This window comes from Mandrillus leucophaeus, unplaced genomic scaffold, assembly GCF_000951045.1.
Source record: "Mandrillus leucophaeus isolate KB7577 unplaced genomic scaffold, Mleu.le_1.0 Scaffold146, whole genome shotgun sequence".
Classification (NCBI taxonomy): Eukaryota; Metazoa; Chordata; class Mammalia; order Primates; family Cercopithecidae; genus Mandrillus; species Mandrillus leucophaeus.
The window spans coordinates 2,144,683-2,158,370 of NW_012101432.1; the positions used below are offsets into that span (position 1 = coordinate 2,144,683).

The 13,688-nt window shown below is 44.8% G+C and overlaps 1 protein-coding gene and 1 pseudogene across 7 annotated transcripts in view; one reads left to right on the plus strand and one right to left on the minus strand.

The window, feature by feature from the left end:
- CFLAR (CASP8 and FADD-like apoptosis regulator) overlaps positions 1-13,688 on the minus strand; it is a 59,027-nt gene that overhangs the window by 21,218 nt on the left and 24,121 nt on the right. For 4 of the 6 annotated variants that reach the window (XM_011974513.1, XM_011974514.1, XM_011974510.1 and 1 more), the window contains 4 exons: positions 12,047-12,152; positions 9,115-9,250; positions 5,741-5,823; positions 427-481 (listed from right to left, as the gene is read on the minus strand). In XM_011974513.1, the coding sequence (XP_011829903.1) occupies positions 427-481; positions 5,741-5,823; positions 9,115-9,250; positions 12,047-12,145 (373 nt within the window). In that variant the 5' untranslated portion in view covers positions 12,146-12,152. Of the gene's footprint in view, positions 1-426; positions 482-4,597; positions 4,828-5,740; positions 5,824-9,114; positions 9,251-12,046; positions 12,153-13,688 lie in introns of those variants that run through there. The other 2 variants (XM_011974515.1, XM_011974512.1) reach the window with 2 other exon arrangements.
- On the plus strand, positions 6,167-8,681 carry LOC105535424 (annotated as a pseudogene). Its single transcript, XR_001005424.1, has one exon. The product of XR_001005424.1 is annotated as an inosine-5'-monophosphate dehydrogenase 1 pseudogene (transcript).

Sequence of the window (13,688 nt, forward strand, 5' to 3'; positions counted from 1 at the left end):
AAAGGGGGGATATCATCTGTAGAATATCCAGATTTATTAAATGGGCTGTAAGACAAGAACTTATTTACCTTTCCTCTTCCTGCTGCTAGATATTTGGTTTAACATGGTTCATTATCATGGTTGGATGAATGTTTAACATGGCCTGGTTAGAGCTCCATTCCATTTCAGTTATAAACGTCACATCTCTTAAAATATAGCCAAGATGACGAAGCTGATGGAGTATGATGGTGTTCAAACTTAGATAAGCTAATTCAATAGACAACTAGAAATGCCAATGAGTCCATCGTAAGAGCTTAACCGGTTTTTATTTTGAGAGCTTACTTAGATTATGTAGATAAAGGAAATTGCCAACTCTAAAAATGCAACAGTTGTACTAAAATTATCAAGCATTTATAAAGAATGAATATTAAAAAAAGGTGGTCTTACGTTGAGTGCCAAGTTGCTCCTTAAGTCTTTGTTCTTTACTTCTCCCATTGTGGAGCTTCAAATACAAAGAATAAGGTCACACTTCCTGTTTGTTATTTCAGAGGTACATTATACATTACACCTCTTTAAATGTCTCAATAGGATTCTTAACCCAGGAAAAAAATAAAAATATCATCTCCACAGTTAAATTATCTAAAGAATAGCAAGAGCTGTTAACTCCATAAATCCCGTATCATATTACCAAAGAACAGGGAAATTCTGCTTTTAAAAAATGAAAATAGGCCAGGAGTGGTGGCTGACACCTATAATCCCAACACCTTGGGATGCCAAGGTGGTTGGATCATCTGAGGTCAGGAGTTCCAGACCAGACCAGCCTGGCCAACATGGTAAAACCCCACCTCTACTAAAAATACAAAAATTTGCTGGGCATGGTGTGGGTGCCCCTGTAATCCCAGCTTCTCAGGAGGCTGAGGCAGGAGAATCGCTTAAACCAGGGAGGCAGAGGTTGCAGTGAGCTGAGATGGCGCCATTGCACTCCAACCTGGGCGAAGAGAGTGAAAAGTGAAACTCTGTCACAAACATAAAAAAAAATAATAAAATAAAAATATGCTAAGCTAGCATAGTAGAATGTTTCAAAACAGCCCAATAAAAGCTGATGTTACAGTATAGTATAGTTGCTAGCATAGCTCCAGGTTAGGATAAGCTGTTAGAACATGAGATTGACATTCCACCTGTTCCTTCAACATGGGGCAAAGTACAGCATGGTTAAGAGTTGGATTTCTAGCCCAGACAGACCTGGCTAGGAATCCTGATTCTGCCACTTATTAGCTATGTAATCTTGAGCAAGTTATTTAACTTCTGTATGTGTGTCTCTTCATATGCTAAATGAGGATAATAATAATAGATACCTTACAGATTTTGTATGAAGATTAATGCATACGAAGCGCTCAGCACAGTGCCAAACACACGGAAGTACACCATAAATGTCCAGTTATTGCTTTTCTATCATTGCCTAGCTACACATAAGCAACATATGGTCCTGATTCTTGATAATCAAATATTCTTCATAAACCACTTCTGAGGGCTAGAGTAAGAGTAATCAGAGAATGAAAGATTAAACCAACCCTTTCTCTTCTCAGACGATAGGTCCTATGTAAGATACACATACCACATGCTGTCAACCCATCTGAGACACTCAGCTTTCAAATGACAGTTCTTCTCTGAAGCTAACCTAGCCAAAAGAGAGAAGTGCACTATCTGTTAAGCTGTGTCAGTAGCTAAGTCTGTGTTTCTAAATTAAAAACATGTAAGTTGCCGGCCGGGGGCAGTGGCTCACGCCTGTAATCTCAGCACTTTGGGAGGCCGCGGCTGTCGGATCAGGAGGTCAGGAGATCAAGACCATCCTGATTAACATGGTGAAACCTCGTCTCTACTAAAAATACAAAAAATTAGCCGGGTGTGGTGGCCGGTGCCTGTAGTCCCAGCTACTCGGGAGGTTGAGGCAGGAGAATGGCATGAGCCCAGGAGGCAGAGCTTGCAGTGAGCCGAGATCGCACCACTGCACTCCAGCCTGGGCAACAGAGCGAGACTCTCTCAAAAAAAAAAAAAAGTAAGTTGCCTTTTTTACTAATAATTAGTAACTTAGCCAGAGGCTGATCATATCAGATAGAAACTGGCCCCATGCATAGATGTGTATTCACTTATACAATTAGAGAGAGGTAACATATCACATCAAAGATGGATTTTAAAAGCATTGTATTGTAGCCATATAATTTTTAAATTCTTTTTTTTTTTTTTTTTTTTTGAGACAGTCTCACCCGGTCGCCCAGGCTGGAGTGCAGTGGCGCCTGCAACCTCTGCTGCCCGGGTTCAAGTGATTCTCCTGCCTCAGCCTCCAGAGTAGCTTGGATTACCGGCGCCTGCCACTGCGCCTGGTTAATTTTTGTAGTTTTAGTAGACACAAGGTTTCACCACCTTGGCCAGGCTAGTCTTGAACTCCTGACCTCGTGATCCACCCGCCTTAGCCTCCCAAAGTACTGGGATTACAGGCGTGAGCCACCACGCCCGGCCATAATTTCTTAATTCTATAATATCTTGTGGTATCCTGTGGCATTTAATCACACAGTAATTTTTGAAGCACTTCTGCAGACTCATATGAGTTAACTTCTAGGTATTCAGCTCCTAAACCTCTTAAGGAAGTCACTGCATTCATATGCCATAGTGCCTGCTTACTAAATTAATGAATGAATAATCAGGGTCACTTTTTTTTTAGATGGAGTTTCACTCTTGTTGCCCAGACTGGAGTGCAATGACACAATCTCGGCTCACCGCAACCTCTGCCTCTCGGGTTCAAGTGATTCTCCTGCCTCAGCCTCCCAAGTAGCTGGGATTATAGGCATGCACCACCACACACAGATAATTTTGTATTTTTAGTAGAGACAGGGTTTCTCCATGTTGGTCTTGAACTCCCAACCTCAGGTGATCCGCCTGCCTTGGCCTCCCAATGTGCTGGGATTACAGGTGTGAGCCACCGTGCCCAGCCTTAGGGTGACATATTAAATATAGAAAATTTAAGGAGAAACTAATATGCAAAGCATATGGGCTCACAATAGGCTACATAGCAATGAATATGCCTCATTTACAAAATAGAAACACAATAGTAAAAATATGACAGGTTTTCAACTGAGAATGACAATATAAATTATATTAGACAGACAATAGCAGAGAAAGCTCAGAAACCTGGATCTGAATCCTAAATCTGCTTTTTCTCATTATTTGGTATTACAGAGACTCAGAAGGACAAAAGAAAGCACATTTCATTCTTTTAAAAAATGTACGCTAGGCCAAGCGCAGTGGCTCACGCCTGTAATCCCAGCACTTTGGGAGGCTGAGGTGGGCAGATCACCTGAGGTTGGGAGTTCAAGACCAGCCTGACCAACATGGTGAAACCCTGTCTCTACTAAAAATACAAAGTTACCCAGGCATGGTGGCACATGCCTGTAATCCCAGCTACTTGGGAGGCTGAGGTCAGAGAATCGCTTGAATCCAGGAGGCAGAGGTTGCAGTGAGCCAAGATCATGCCATTGCACTCCAGCCTGGGCAACAAGAATGAAACTCCGTCTCAAAATAAACAAAAAGTATGCTATATCTAAGCTATGGCATGACAAGTATACAGTTTATTATATACATCACAGTGCAGTGGAAGGAGTATGGGCTGGACCCAGCTCTGCTAGTAGTTAGAGGTACACAATCACTTAATGTTCTTTAGGGCTAAGTTTCCTTATTTTATTCATTAAGGGGATTGGATAATATAATCCGTAAATCCATTTTAGCTCTGAAATTGTACTGCTCAGTAGTGTATCTTACAGACATATTCGCCATGAAACCATTTATATTACAAGAGTGGTTAATGTTTTCGTTACATCCTTTTACAAAAGCATTTACATATATATACACACATACATACATGTATTTTTTTTCTTTTCTTTTCTTTTTAGAGACAAGGTCTCACTCTGTCACTGAGGCTGGAGTGCAGTGGCACACTCACAGCTCACTACAGCCTCAACCTCCCAGGTTCAAGCAATTTCTCCCACCTTAGCCTCCCAAGTAGCTGAGACTAGAGGCACACCATCATGCCCAGCTAATTTTTGTATTTTTGGAAGAAATGGGGTTTTGACATATTACCCAGGTTTGTCTCGAACTCCTAGGCTCAAGCAATCCGCCTGCCTCAGCCTCCCAGAGTGCTGGGATTACAGGCATGAGCCACCACACCCAGACAAAAGCATTTTTTTTCCTTCTTTTTTTTTTAGGGGCTTTCTGGCAAAAACTGAAAAGCCTGCTAGACAAATTCTAAAAGAGCTGTTAACACTGCCAAAAGCATTTCTAATTTAACGAGGAAATTGTACCCGGGTCTAAGTCCTCACTACAAACTCCACATACCTTTATATGAACACGAGGATAAGATTACACCAAGATTTAACTTCTCAAGATAAAAGATTAACTGAAGAACAATTCTGATACCTTGTACTAAGTACTACGAACACAACAACCATAAGTGACTATGTGATACTTATGCTCGTGAATACCCTCAAAAATCTTTTGTTTCATCACTCAATAACAAAATAACTTTTGCTGAAATCATTAAAATTAGCTCAGTAAAAAAGCAAATGCACAAAGAAGTACAAGGGTATTTATTTTATAGCATTATTAGTAGTAACAAAAGATTGGAAAGCATCTAAACATACAGCAACAAGAAAGGGCTAAACACATTATAACACATTTAGAAAATGAAACTATTTAATTGTTCAAAATAATGATTAAGTAGAGGCAGTTCCATGTTAATCATATGGAACAATTTCCAAGAATTTACAAGTCAGGACAATGGACATAGGGTGCTATCATCTGCAAAAGAGAAAAAAGCAAAAATGAAATATATGTGTAGACTATCTCTGGATAGTTACAGAATGAACTAGTTCACAACAGCTGCCTTTAGGAAAAATAATTGGAGGTCAGTATTATAGGGGTAGGAAGAAAACATACTTTTTTTTTTTTTCTGAGGCAGAGTTTTACTTTTGTCACCCAGGCTGGAGTGCAATGGTGCGATCTGGCTACTGCAACCTCTGCCTCCTGGGTTCAAGCGATTCTTCTGCCTCAGCCTCCCAAGTAGCTGGGATTACAGGCGCCCACCACCACACCTGGCTAATTTTTGTATTTTTAGTAGAGATGGAGTTTCACCATGTTGGCCAGGCCAGTCTCGAACTCCTGACTTCAGGTGATCTTTCCGGCTCAGCCTCCCAAAGTGCTGGGATTACACGCGTGAGCCACCGCACCCGGGCAAAAATATACTTTTAAAACTTCTTGTAGTACATTTAAAATTTTTTTCCATAGGTATGGTGCATCTATTTCTATTTTTAAAGTTACATTTTCTTTTTTTAAGTTACAATTTCAAGTGAATAAATGAACAGTAAAAAAAAAGTCCAATTGTCCAACTGTATATATATATACAGATACAAATGCACACCCACAAAAAAGAGTCTAGAAGGAAATATACCAAAATATTAACAGTGGTTGTCTTTGAATAGTGGAATATAGGTGATTTATTTTCTTTTATCTTTCTCTATATTCTCCAAATATCTCAATGAACATGTATTAGCTTTGAAATTATAAGAAGTTACACGTTTTTAAAACAAATACACATTTCTATCACAATTTTCTCAGATATTAAATAAAGTACATGCTGTGAGAATATGTATATTTTTATTAGAACTCTGAAATGGTTTCATGCTGGGATTCCATATGTTTGCTCCAGACTCACCCTGAAGTTATTTGAAGGGTCCTTGAGACTCTTTTGGATTGCTGCTTGGAGAACATTCTTATAACCTGTCCCTGCTCCTTGAGCTATAAAAGCAGAAGAGAGGTACTGAGTTAAAACTTATAAATTATTATCAAATAAATCTTCAACAGTGGTTCAGTCCAAGGTCAACCATCAGCTTTCAAAATACCCTAAACTTTCCAGCCACCTTACTGAATTCAAAATTTCAGATGACTCTTCGACCAAACATCATTACGAATGGAGTATAGGGCGCCCTGGCCCGTCCCGCCGCAGACCCCGCCCCCGGCCCACCCGGCCGGTGGCTGCAGAGTGGCAGCGGCGCGGTGTAGGCGGCAGCAGCAGCGGCAGCAGCAGCGGCAGCGTTTATGTCGGGTCCCACGGGGCCTCGCAGCAGCATGGCGGTACCTGATCAGCGGCGGCACCAGCTACATGCTCCAGGACGGGCTCACCGCACAGCAGCTCTTTGCCAGCGACCAGGGACTCACCTACAACAACTTCTTGATTCTCCCAGGATTCATAGACTTCATAGCTGATGAGGTGGACCTGACCTCAGCCCTGACCCGATGGTCACGCTGAAGACGCCACTGGTCTCCTCCCCCATGGACACTGTGACAGAGGCTGACATAGCCATCGCCATGGCTCTGATAGGAGGTATTAGTTTCATTCACCACAACTCACTCCAGAGTTTCAGGCCAGTGAGGTGCGGAAGGTCAAGAAGTTTGAATAGGACTTCAACACGGACCCGGTGGTGCTAAGTTCCTCGCACACTGTGGGTGATGTGCTGGAGGCCAAGATGCGGCATGGCTTCCCTGGCATCCCCATCACGGAGACAGGCACCATGGGCAGCAGGTTGGTGAGCATCGTCGCTTCCCGAGACATCGATTTTCTTGCTGAGAAGGCCCACACCACCCTCCTCAGTGAGGCAATGACGCCAAGGATCGAGCTAGTGGTGGTTCCAGCAGGTGTGATGTTGAAAGAGGCAAATGAGATCCCACAGCTTAGCAAGAAAGGGAAGCTGCCTACCGTCAACGATCAAGATGAGCTGGTGGCCATTATCACTGACACCCACCTGAAGAAGAACCAAGACTACCCTGCGGCTTCCGAGGATTCCCATAAGCAGCTGCTGTGCGGGGCAGCTGTGGGCACCCGTGAGGATGACAAATACTGCCTGGACCTGCCCACCCAGGTAGGCGTCGACATCATAGTCTTGAACTCGTCCCAAGGGAACTCAGTGTATCAGATTGCCATGGTGCATTACATCAAACAAAAGTACCCCCACCTCCAGGTGACTGGAGAGAACGTTGGTGACAGCAGCCCAGGCCAACAACCTTATTGACACTGGTGTGGACGGGCTGCGCATGGGCATGGGCCGCGGCTCCATCTACATCACCCAGGAAGTGATGGTCTTCGGTCAGCCCCAAGGCACTGCTGTGTACAAGGTGGCCAAGCATGCCCAGCGCTTTGGTGTGCCCATCATAGCCAGTGGCAGCATCCAGACCGTGGGGCATGTGGTCAAAGCCCTGGCCCTTGGAGCCTCCACAGTGATGATGGGCTCCTTGCTGGCCGCCACCACGGAGGCCGGCGAGTACTTCTCAGACAGAATGCACCTCAAGAAGTATCGGGGCATGGGTTCACTGGATGCCATGCAGAAGAGCAGCAGCAGCCAGAAACAATACTTCAATGACAGGGATAAGGTGAAGATCACACAGGGTGTCTCGGGCTCCATCCAGGACCAAGGGGCCATTCAGAAGTTCATGCCCTACCTCATAGTGGGCATCCAGCATGGCTGCCAGGATATCGGGGCCTGCAGCCTGTCTGTCCTTCGGTCCATGAGGTGCTCAGCGGAGCTCAAGTTTGAGAAGCGGACCATGTCGGCCCAGATCGAGGGTGGCGTCCATGGCCTGCACTCTTACGAGAAGCGACTGTACTGAGGACAGCGGTGCAGGGCGAGGTGGCGGAGGGAGTGCACCCCAGTGTCCACCTTCGGGCACAGCCTCCCTCCATCACTGAGTCCACAGATTTGCCCTACAGGTTCCCCAGCTCCTTTCCAGGGAGAGAGGAGGGGAGGCTCTGAGGGGTCTGCGGCCACCCTCGCTGAGCATCCCCTGCAGAGTCAGGACTGCTCCCTGGGTTAGGCTGCCCTGGGATACCCCCTGAATCCAGCCAGTCAGGCTCTCAGGCCCTGCACCTGCCTCAGGTCTTTCTTGCTGCAGCCTGCTCCAGCCCAGCCCCCACCCCAGGGGCAGGAGGCTCCTCCTGGCTTCTCCTGTAGGGCACCTCCCTGTCCCCAGTCCCCCAGGAAATGGTGCTCTCCTGGCCCTGCCTCGGCCCCTTCCCGGGCTGCTGCCCCCTCAGCCATGTGGCACTTCTGAGCTCCTGACCTAGGCCAAGGGGAGGTCTCTGCCCCCTTCCCTGGCCCTGGGCTACCCTTGGGTCCTGCTCCTCAGGCCACTCCCCAGTCCCTGGCCCTGGGGAGGAGGCCGCCCTGGTCATGGCTGCCTGCCTGTTATTCCTGACTCACCACCGTCCCCAGGTGTACCATTCCTGCCCTCTCCTCAGCTGCAGTTGAAGGCTTTAACTTTGCACACTTTGGGATCACTGTCGAGTCACTGTGTGTTAAATAATCGGAATAAATCAAGTAGGTCTCAAAAAACAAACAAAAAAAAAGAATGGAGTATAAATGCTACTTCTGTTCTCGATCTTTGATCAGACAAATTTAGAGTGTGTTGGGGTGGAAGAGTGCTCTATAGATTAATGAGTCTCAGCCATGCCCTTTAGGCTGTGATGCTATGGTGGCAGTGAACTTGCTAACAGAGCCGAAGCTGAGGCTGAGTCTAAAAGACAATGAGGGATGCAAGTAAGGGAGAAGGCCAATGTGAGTCTGGTCCTTTTTATCAAGGAAAAAATCGAATGTGCTCTTTTCCGTAAGGAAGTTTTGTGAAATTTGGGACACATGCAAGGAAAGTATGAGACCCAAGTGACATCACCCGAAGTTGGATAGTGGTTGTGAGGCCAAATACCAGAGCAAGGCAGTAGGGTTCAGCATACATGCAAAACTCCTGAATGTCCATAGCTCTGCCAGCCTGTGCAGATCCCAGATTCTTTCTTGAAGACTGAAATGTTAAGAACTGCTTGGCAGCATTTTGCAGAGATCATGAATATACAGGGCAATGGAGTTGGCAGATCTGAGATATGAAGAATATAAAGGGACGTGATTTCTAGCCACAAGCTAAAGGGGGCTTTGGTCATCCGGGTTCCATTCCATCCACCTATCCAACAAATGAATCTTTACCAGTCACGCCCCGCTCCATGCACAGAGTACTTCCTCTAGGCCACTGAGAGGCCAAAATTCTTACCAGACTGCTTGTATTTCTGGATTTTTGTCTTCAGGTCTATTCTGTGGATGTTCTTTAGGCATTTTTCTAATAAATCCAGTTGATCTGGGGCAACCAGATTTAGTTTCTCCAACTCAACCACAAGGTCCAAGAAACTCTAAGAGAACCACCAACAAAAAACAAACGTCAATAGAGCTAGCTAGACCAGGTGCAGTAGCCCATGCCTGTAATCCCAGCACTTTGGGAGGCTGAGGCGGGAAGACTGCTTGAGCCCAAGAGTTCGAGACCAGCCTGAGCAAAACAGCGAGACCTCCATCTCTACAAAAAAATAAAAAAATAAGTTGAGTGCAGTGGTACACACCTGTGGTCCCAGCTACTCAGGAAGCAGAGGTGGAGGATCACTTGAACCCAGAGGTCAAGGCTGTAGTGAGCCATGATTGTGCCATGGCACTCCAGCCTAGGCAGCAGAGTGAGACCCTGTCTCCAAATAAAAAAAAAAAAACAGAGCTGACTAATAAGCCCCACATGCAAACCTCAGTCCATGTGATTTATAGCAGTAAGAAGACGTGACAAGATGGGCCCTTTCAGTGACCTTCAGTGATCTTAAACCAGATATCTCTGTCATGAGCAACTCAGACTCCTGATTTTTACTCAGAACAGAGGTGGTGGTATAAGTTTTTTGGTCATCAATCTGCTCCTTGGTTGCACACAGACACGTGTGCCATGTTGTGTCATTGAGAAGGACCATGAAAGAGCAGGGCTGAAACGAGAACCCTCCTGAGTTTATTATTTTCCAAAAGGCCAGGCTGGTCTCATAGTGAAAAACTCTAAGGGCTTCTCTGAAAAAGGGAGAAGGAAGGTAGCTGGGGAAAGACTTTATGAGAAAAATCACATGATATAGTTTTAACGTTTCCAAAATATTTGAATCAATGCTGGACCTTCCAACTCATTCTGACCTTCTGACTCAGGGGGTTATAAAAAAGTGAAATTACAACAAGGTTTGAGTGTTCTGCTATTCATTTACCTTGGGCCACAGTGATTATGAACCAACTATAGTTCAGAAACAGGCATTGCTTTGGGATCTATTTCCTTTGCATTTAACATTTGGTTACTGAAGTGCTATCTTTATTTTTGAAAATAATAATCATAATTTAAATATATATAAATGACTGGGAGAGACAATTACTAGCAGAAACCAAAAAGGGAGTTCTAGTTTCATTTTCCTTCCCATTTTGCGTTTAATGGGACTTAAGAAACAAAACTAAAATCATTAGGAACATGAGGAAATTCTCAAGCAATGACTTATCTGAATCGTCAGAGGCAGGCACTGGCCTGCCTATTTTGAGGACCTATTGTCATATTTTAGAAACAATAGGTTCTCAAACATTTCCTGGCCTATCCTTAGGTCAACAGTACCACGTAGGGCCAACTGGAATGTTGTTTTATTTTATTTATTTATTTTTTTGAGATGGAGTCCCGCTCTGTAGCCCAGGCTGGAGTGCAATAGCACAATCTTGGCTTACTGCAACCTCTGCCTCCTGAGTTCAAGCAATTCTCATGCCTCAGCCTCCCAAGTAGCTGGGATTACAGGCGCCCACCACCATGCCCAGCTAATTTTTATATTTTTAGTAGCAATGAGGTTTTGCCATGTTGGCCAGTCTGGTCTTGAACTCCTGACCTCAAGTGATCTGCCCGGCTTGGCCTCCCAAAGTGCTGGGATTACAGGCATGAGCCACTGTGCTAGGCCAACTGGAGTTTAAATATTTTTCTTTTTTGTTGTTGTTGTTTTTTTGAGATGGAGTCTTGCTCTGTCGCCCAGGCTGTAGTGCAATGGTGCAATCTCGGCTCACTGCAACCTCCGCCTCCTGGGTTCAAGTGATTCTCCTGCCTCTGCCTCCTATAGCTGGGATTATAGGCGCCTACCACCACGCCGGCTAATTTTTTGTATTTTTAGTAGAGACGGAGTTTCACCAGGTTGGCCAGGCTGGTCTCAAACTCCTGACCTCAGGTGATCCACCCACCTCTGTCTCTCAAAGTGCTAGGATTACAGGCATGAGCCACCACGCCTGGCCATGGATTTTAAATATTTTTCCAGTAATCATGACACATCCCCTAGATCTTCACCACTACCTGGTTTTCTTTTCTTTTTTTTTTTTGAGACAGAGTTTTGCTCTGTCACCCAGACTGGAGTGCAGCGGCGCAATCTTGGCTCACTGCAAGCTCTGCCTCCTGGGTTCATGCCATTCTCCTACTTCAGCCTCCCAAGTAGCTGGGACTACAGGCGCCCGCCACCACGCCCAGCTACTTTTTTTGTATTTTTAGTAGAGATAGGGTTTCACCGTGTTAGCCAGGTTGGTCTCGATCTCCTGACCTCGTGATCCACCTGCATCGGCCTCCCAAAGTGCTGGGATTACAGGCATGAGCCACCGCGCCTGGCCTCCTGGTTTTCAACTCTAAATCTCTACTTTTACCATTTCCCAGATACATCAGTCACAAGAACCTCCCCCCACCCCACTCCTACGTGCAGCCTAGACCCCACACTGACCTTGAGTCAGCTGAGGAGAAATAGATGGCAGTAGGAGAGCAATACCATAATGGACTAGCACCTCCTTCCTGTTTCCACCCAGCACAAGCAGATGGGATGTCCTCCCCACACCCCCGTCAAACCAGGGAGGGAAACACATATGAGCCAGGCCTATGAATTTTACAGAAATAAGGATAAAATCCAAGGATAAAAGAAACATCCAAGGCCACACCAGAAGATATTATTATCCTATTTCTTCAATTCATAAACCAATTCTCTTCCCATTCATGTTATTTAAAAACCACCTGAGATGTCTGACTCCCACTACAGTGGCAGCAGACTGCCTGCTTCCCTCTCTCTGTATCAAAAATAGTAGCTCCCACTTCTGATAGGCTCTTGGGACCATGAACCAAAAAGAAGAAAACTCACCTTCTCCTTGCTTATCTTGCCTCGGCCCATGTAATCCTTCATGAGGAAAATTAATGAGGATACATCAGATTTATCCAAATCCTCACCGATCTCTGCCATCAGCACTCTGCAAACCAGAAAAGTTCATTTAGTTAATTCAGACACAAGTCCTAAGACAACTCGAAGTGCCCACGCCTCCCCTATGCAACAATGGATTGAAAGACTAGTTCTTGCCCCTGTGTAAATGTGTCCCTCCCTCATAAAACAGCAAGCCTGGATCACCCCAGGAAGAGATCTTAAGGGAACTCAAAAAAGGGATCTTGTCTTTGCCCATTTAATAGGAGATGGTACCTCCTTTGCCAACTAACAGCTTCTGAAAACAACTCAGAGAATGGAAACTTCCCTAAAGAATCCCCTAGCTCCCCCAGAGGTTATAGTGAAATGACTTAAGAACCCAAATGACTAACATAAAAGGCAGAAATAGAATTTGAAGGAGCCTTGTCGTCTCTGTTTAACAAGCTCTCAGGTGATGTTGATTCAAGGACCATATTTTGAATTGCAAGATGCTAAAGGAAAGAAATACCTGACATATCCCAGCCCACTTCTGAACTTAAAGGGTACAGGCATCTGGATCACGGGGATTCTGAACTTAGATGTCTTTGCCTAGAAAGCCTCTCCTGACTCAGTGGTGGCCGGAGCTAACGCTATATATATATATGTATAATTTTTTTTTTTTTCCAGGAAATAGACTTTGAGAACCAGTAACTGCATTTTACTGGGGGCTCCTAAGGACAACTTGTGGTTAGTATTGTTATCATGACATTGTCATCAGGCCATTTTCCCAGTTAGCCTCTCAGATTCTCGAGGATGACAGATTTTTCATTTTGTCCTAGAGCTTATCAAAACACTTAGCACATGGCAATACACAATGAAGCCCACTCACCAGATGAATAAATAAATCTAGCACTCCCCTTCTACTGGCCCCCTTCTCTTCCCAGAGGGCCTGAAGAATCTCCACTCATCATAGCAAGGAAATGGGAAAAGGAGAGATTGCCCTAATTTACTCACTGAAACTCAGTTGGCACCTCTCAGAAAGTTTGAAGACTACTGACATTAAAACTGATGGCTGAATAGGTGGAAGATTTAAAAAAACAATAATAACAACAATGATAATAATCCCCTGTATCTGTAGAGTGCTTCACAGTTTAAAAAGTACTTCACATAGTAAATTACTATAGCTGATGCTCACAACAACCTTGTAAAGTCGGGTATTATTATTTTTCGCTTTACAAGTAGGAAAACAAAGGCCCAACAAGGTTAGTGATTGGCCCAGGCTGCCTGGCCGTAACTGGTAGATCTGAGGCTTGAAACAGGTCTTCCAGCTACAGTGAGCTATGATCACACCACTGTACTCTAGCCTGGGTGACAGAGCAAGACCCTGTCTCAAAAAAAAAACAAAAACAAAAACAAAACAGGCTTTCCAAGGTCAAATCTCATATACTTCCCAGAGCCCACACTGCTTTCAGCTCTTTTTGGTATAGTTCTTGATAATATATATCATCTCCAAATACACATTATCAACATAATAAAAGGCTGGTGGTCGAGAGAAAAACACCAGCTGGGCACGGTGGCTCACGCCTATAATCCCAACACTTTGAGAGGC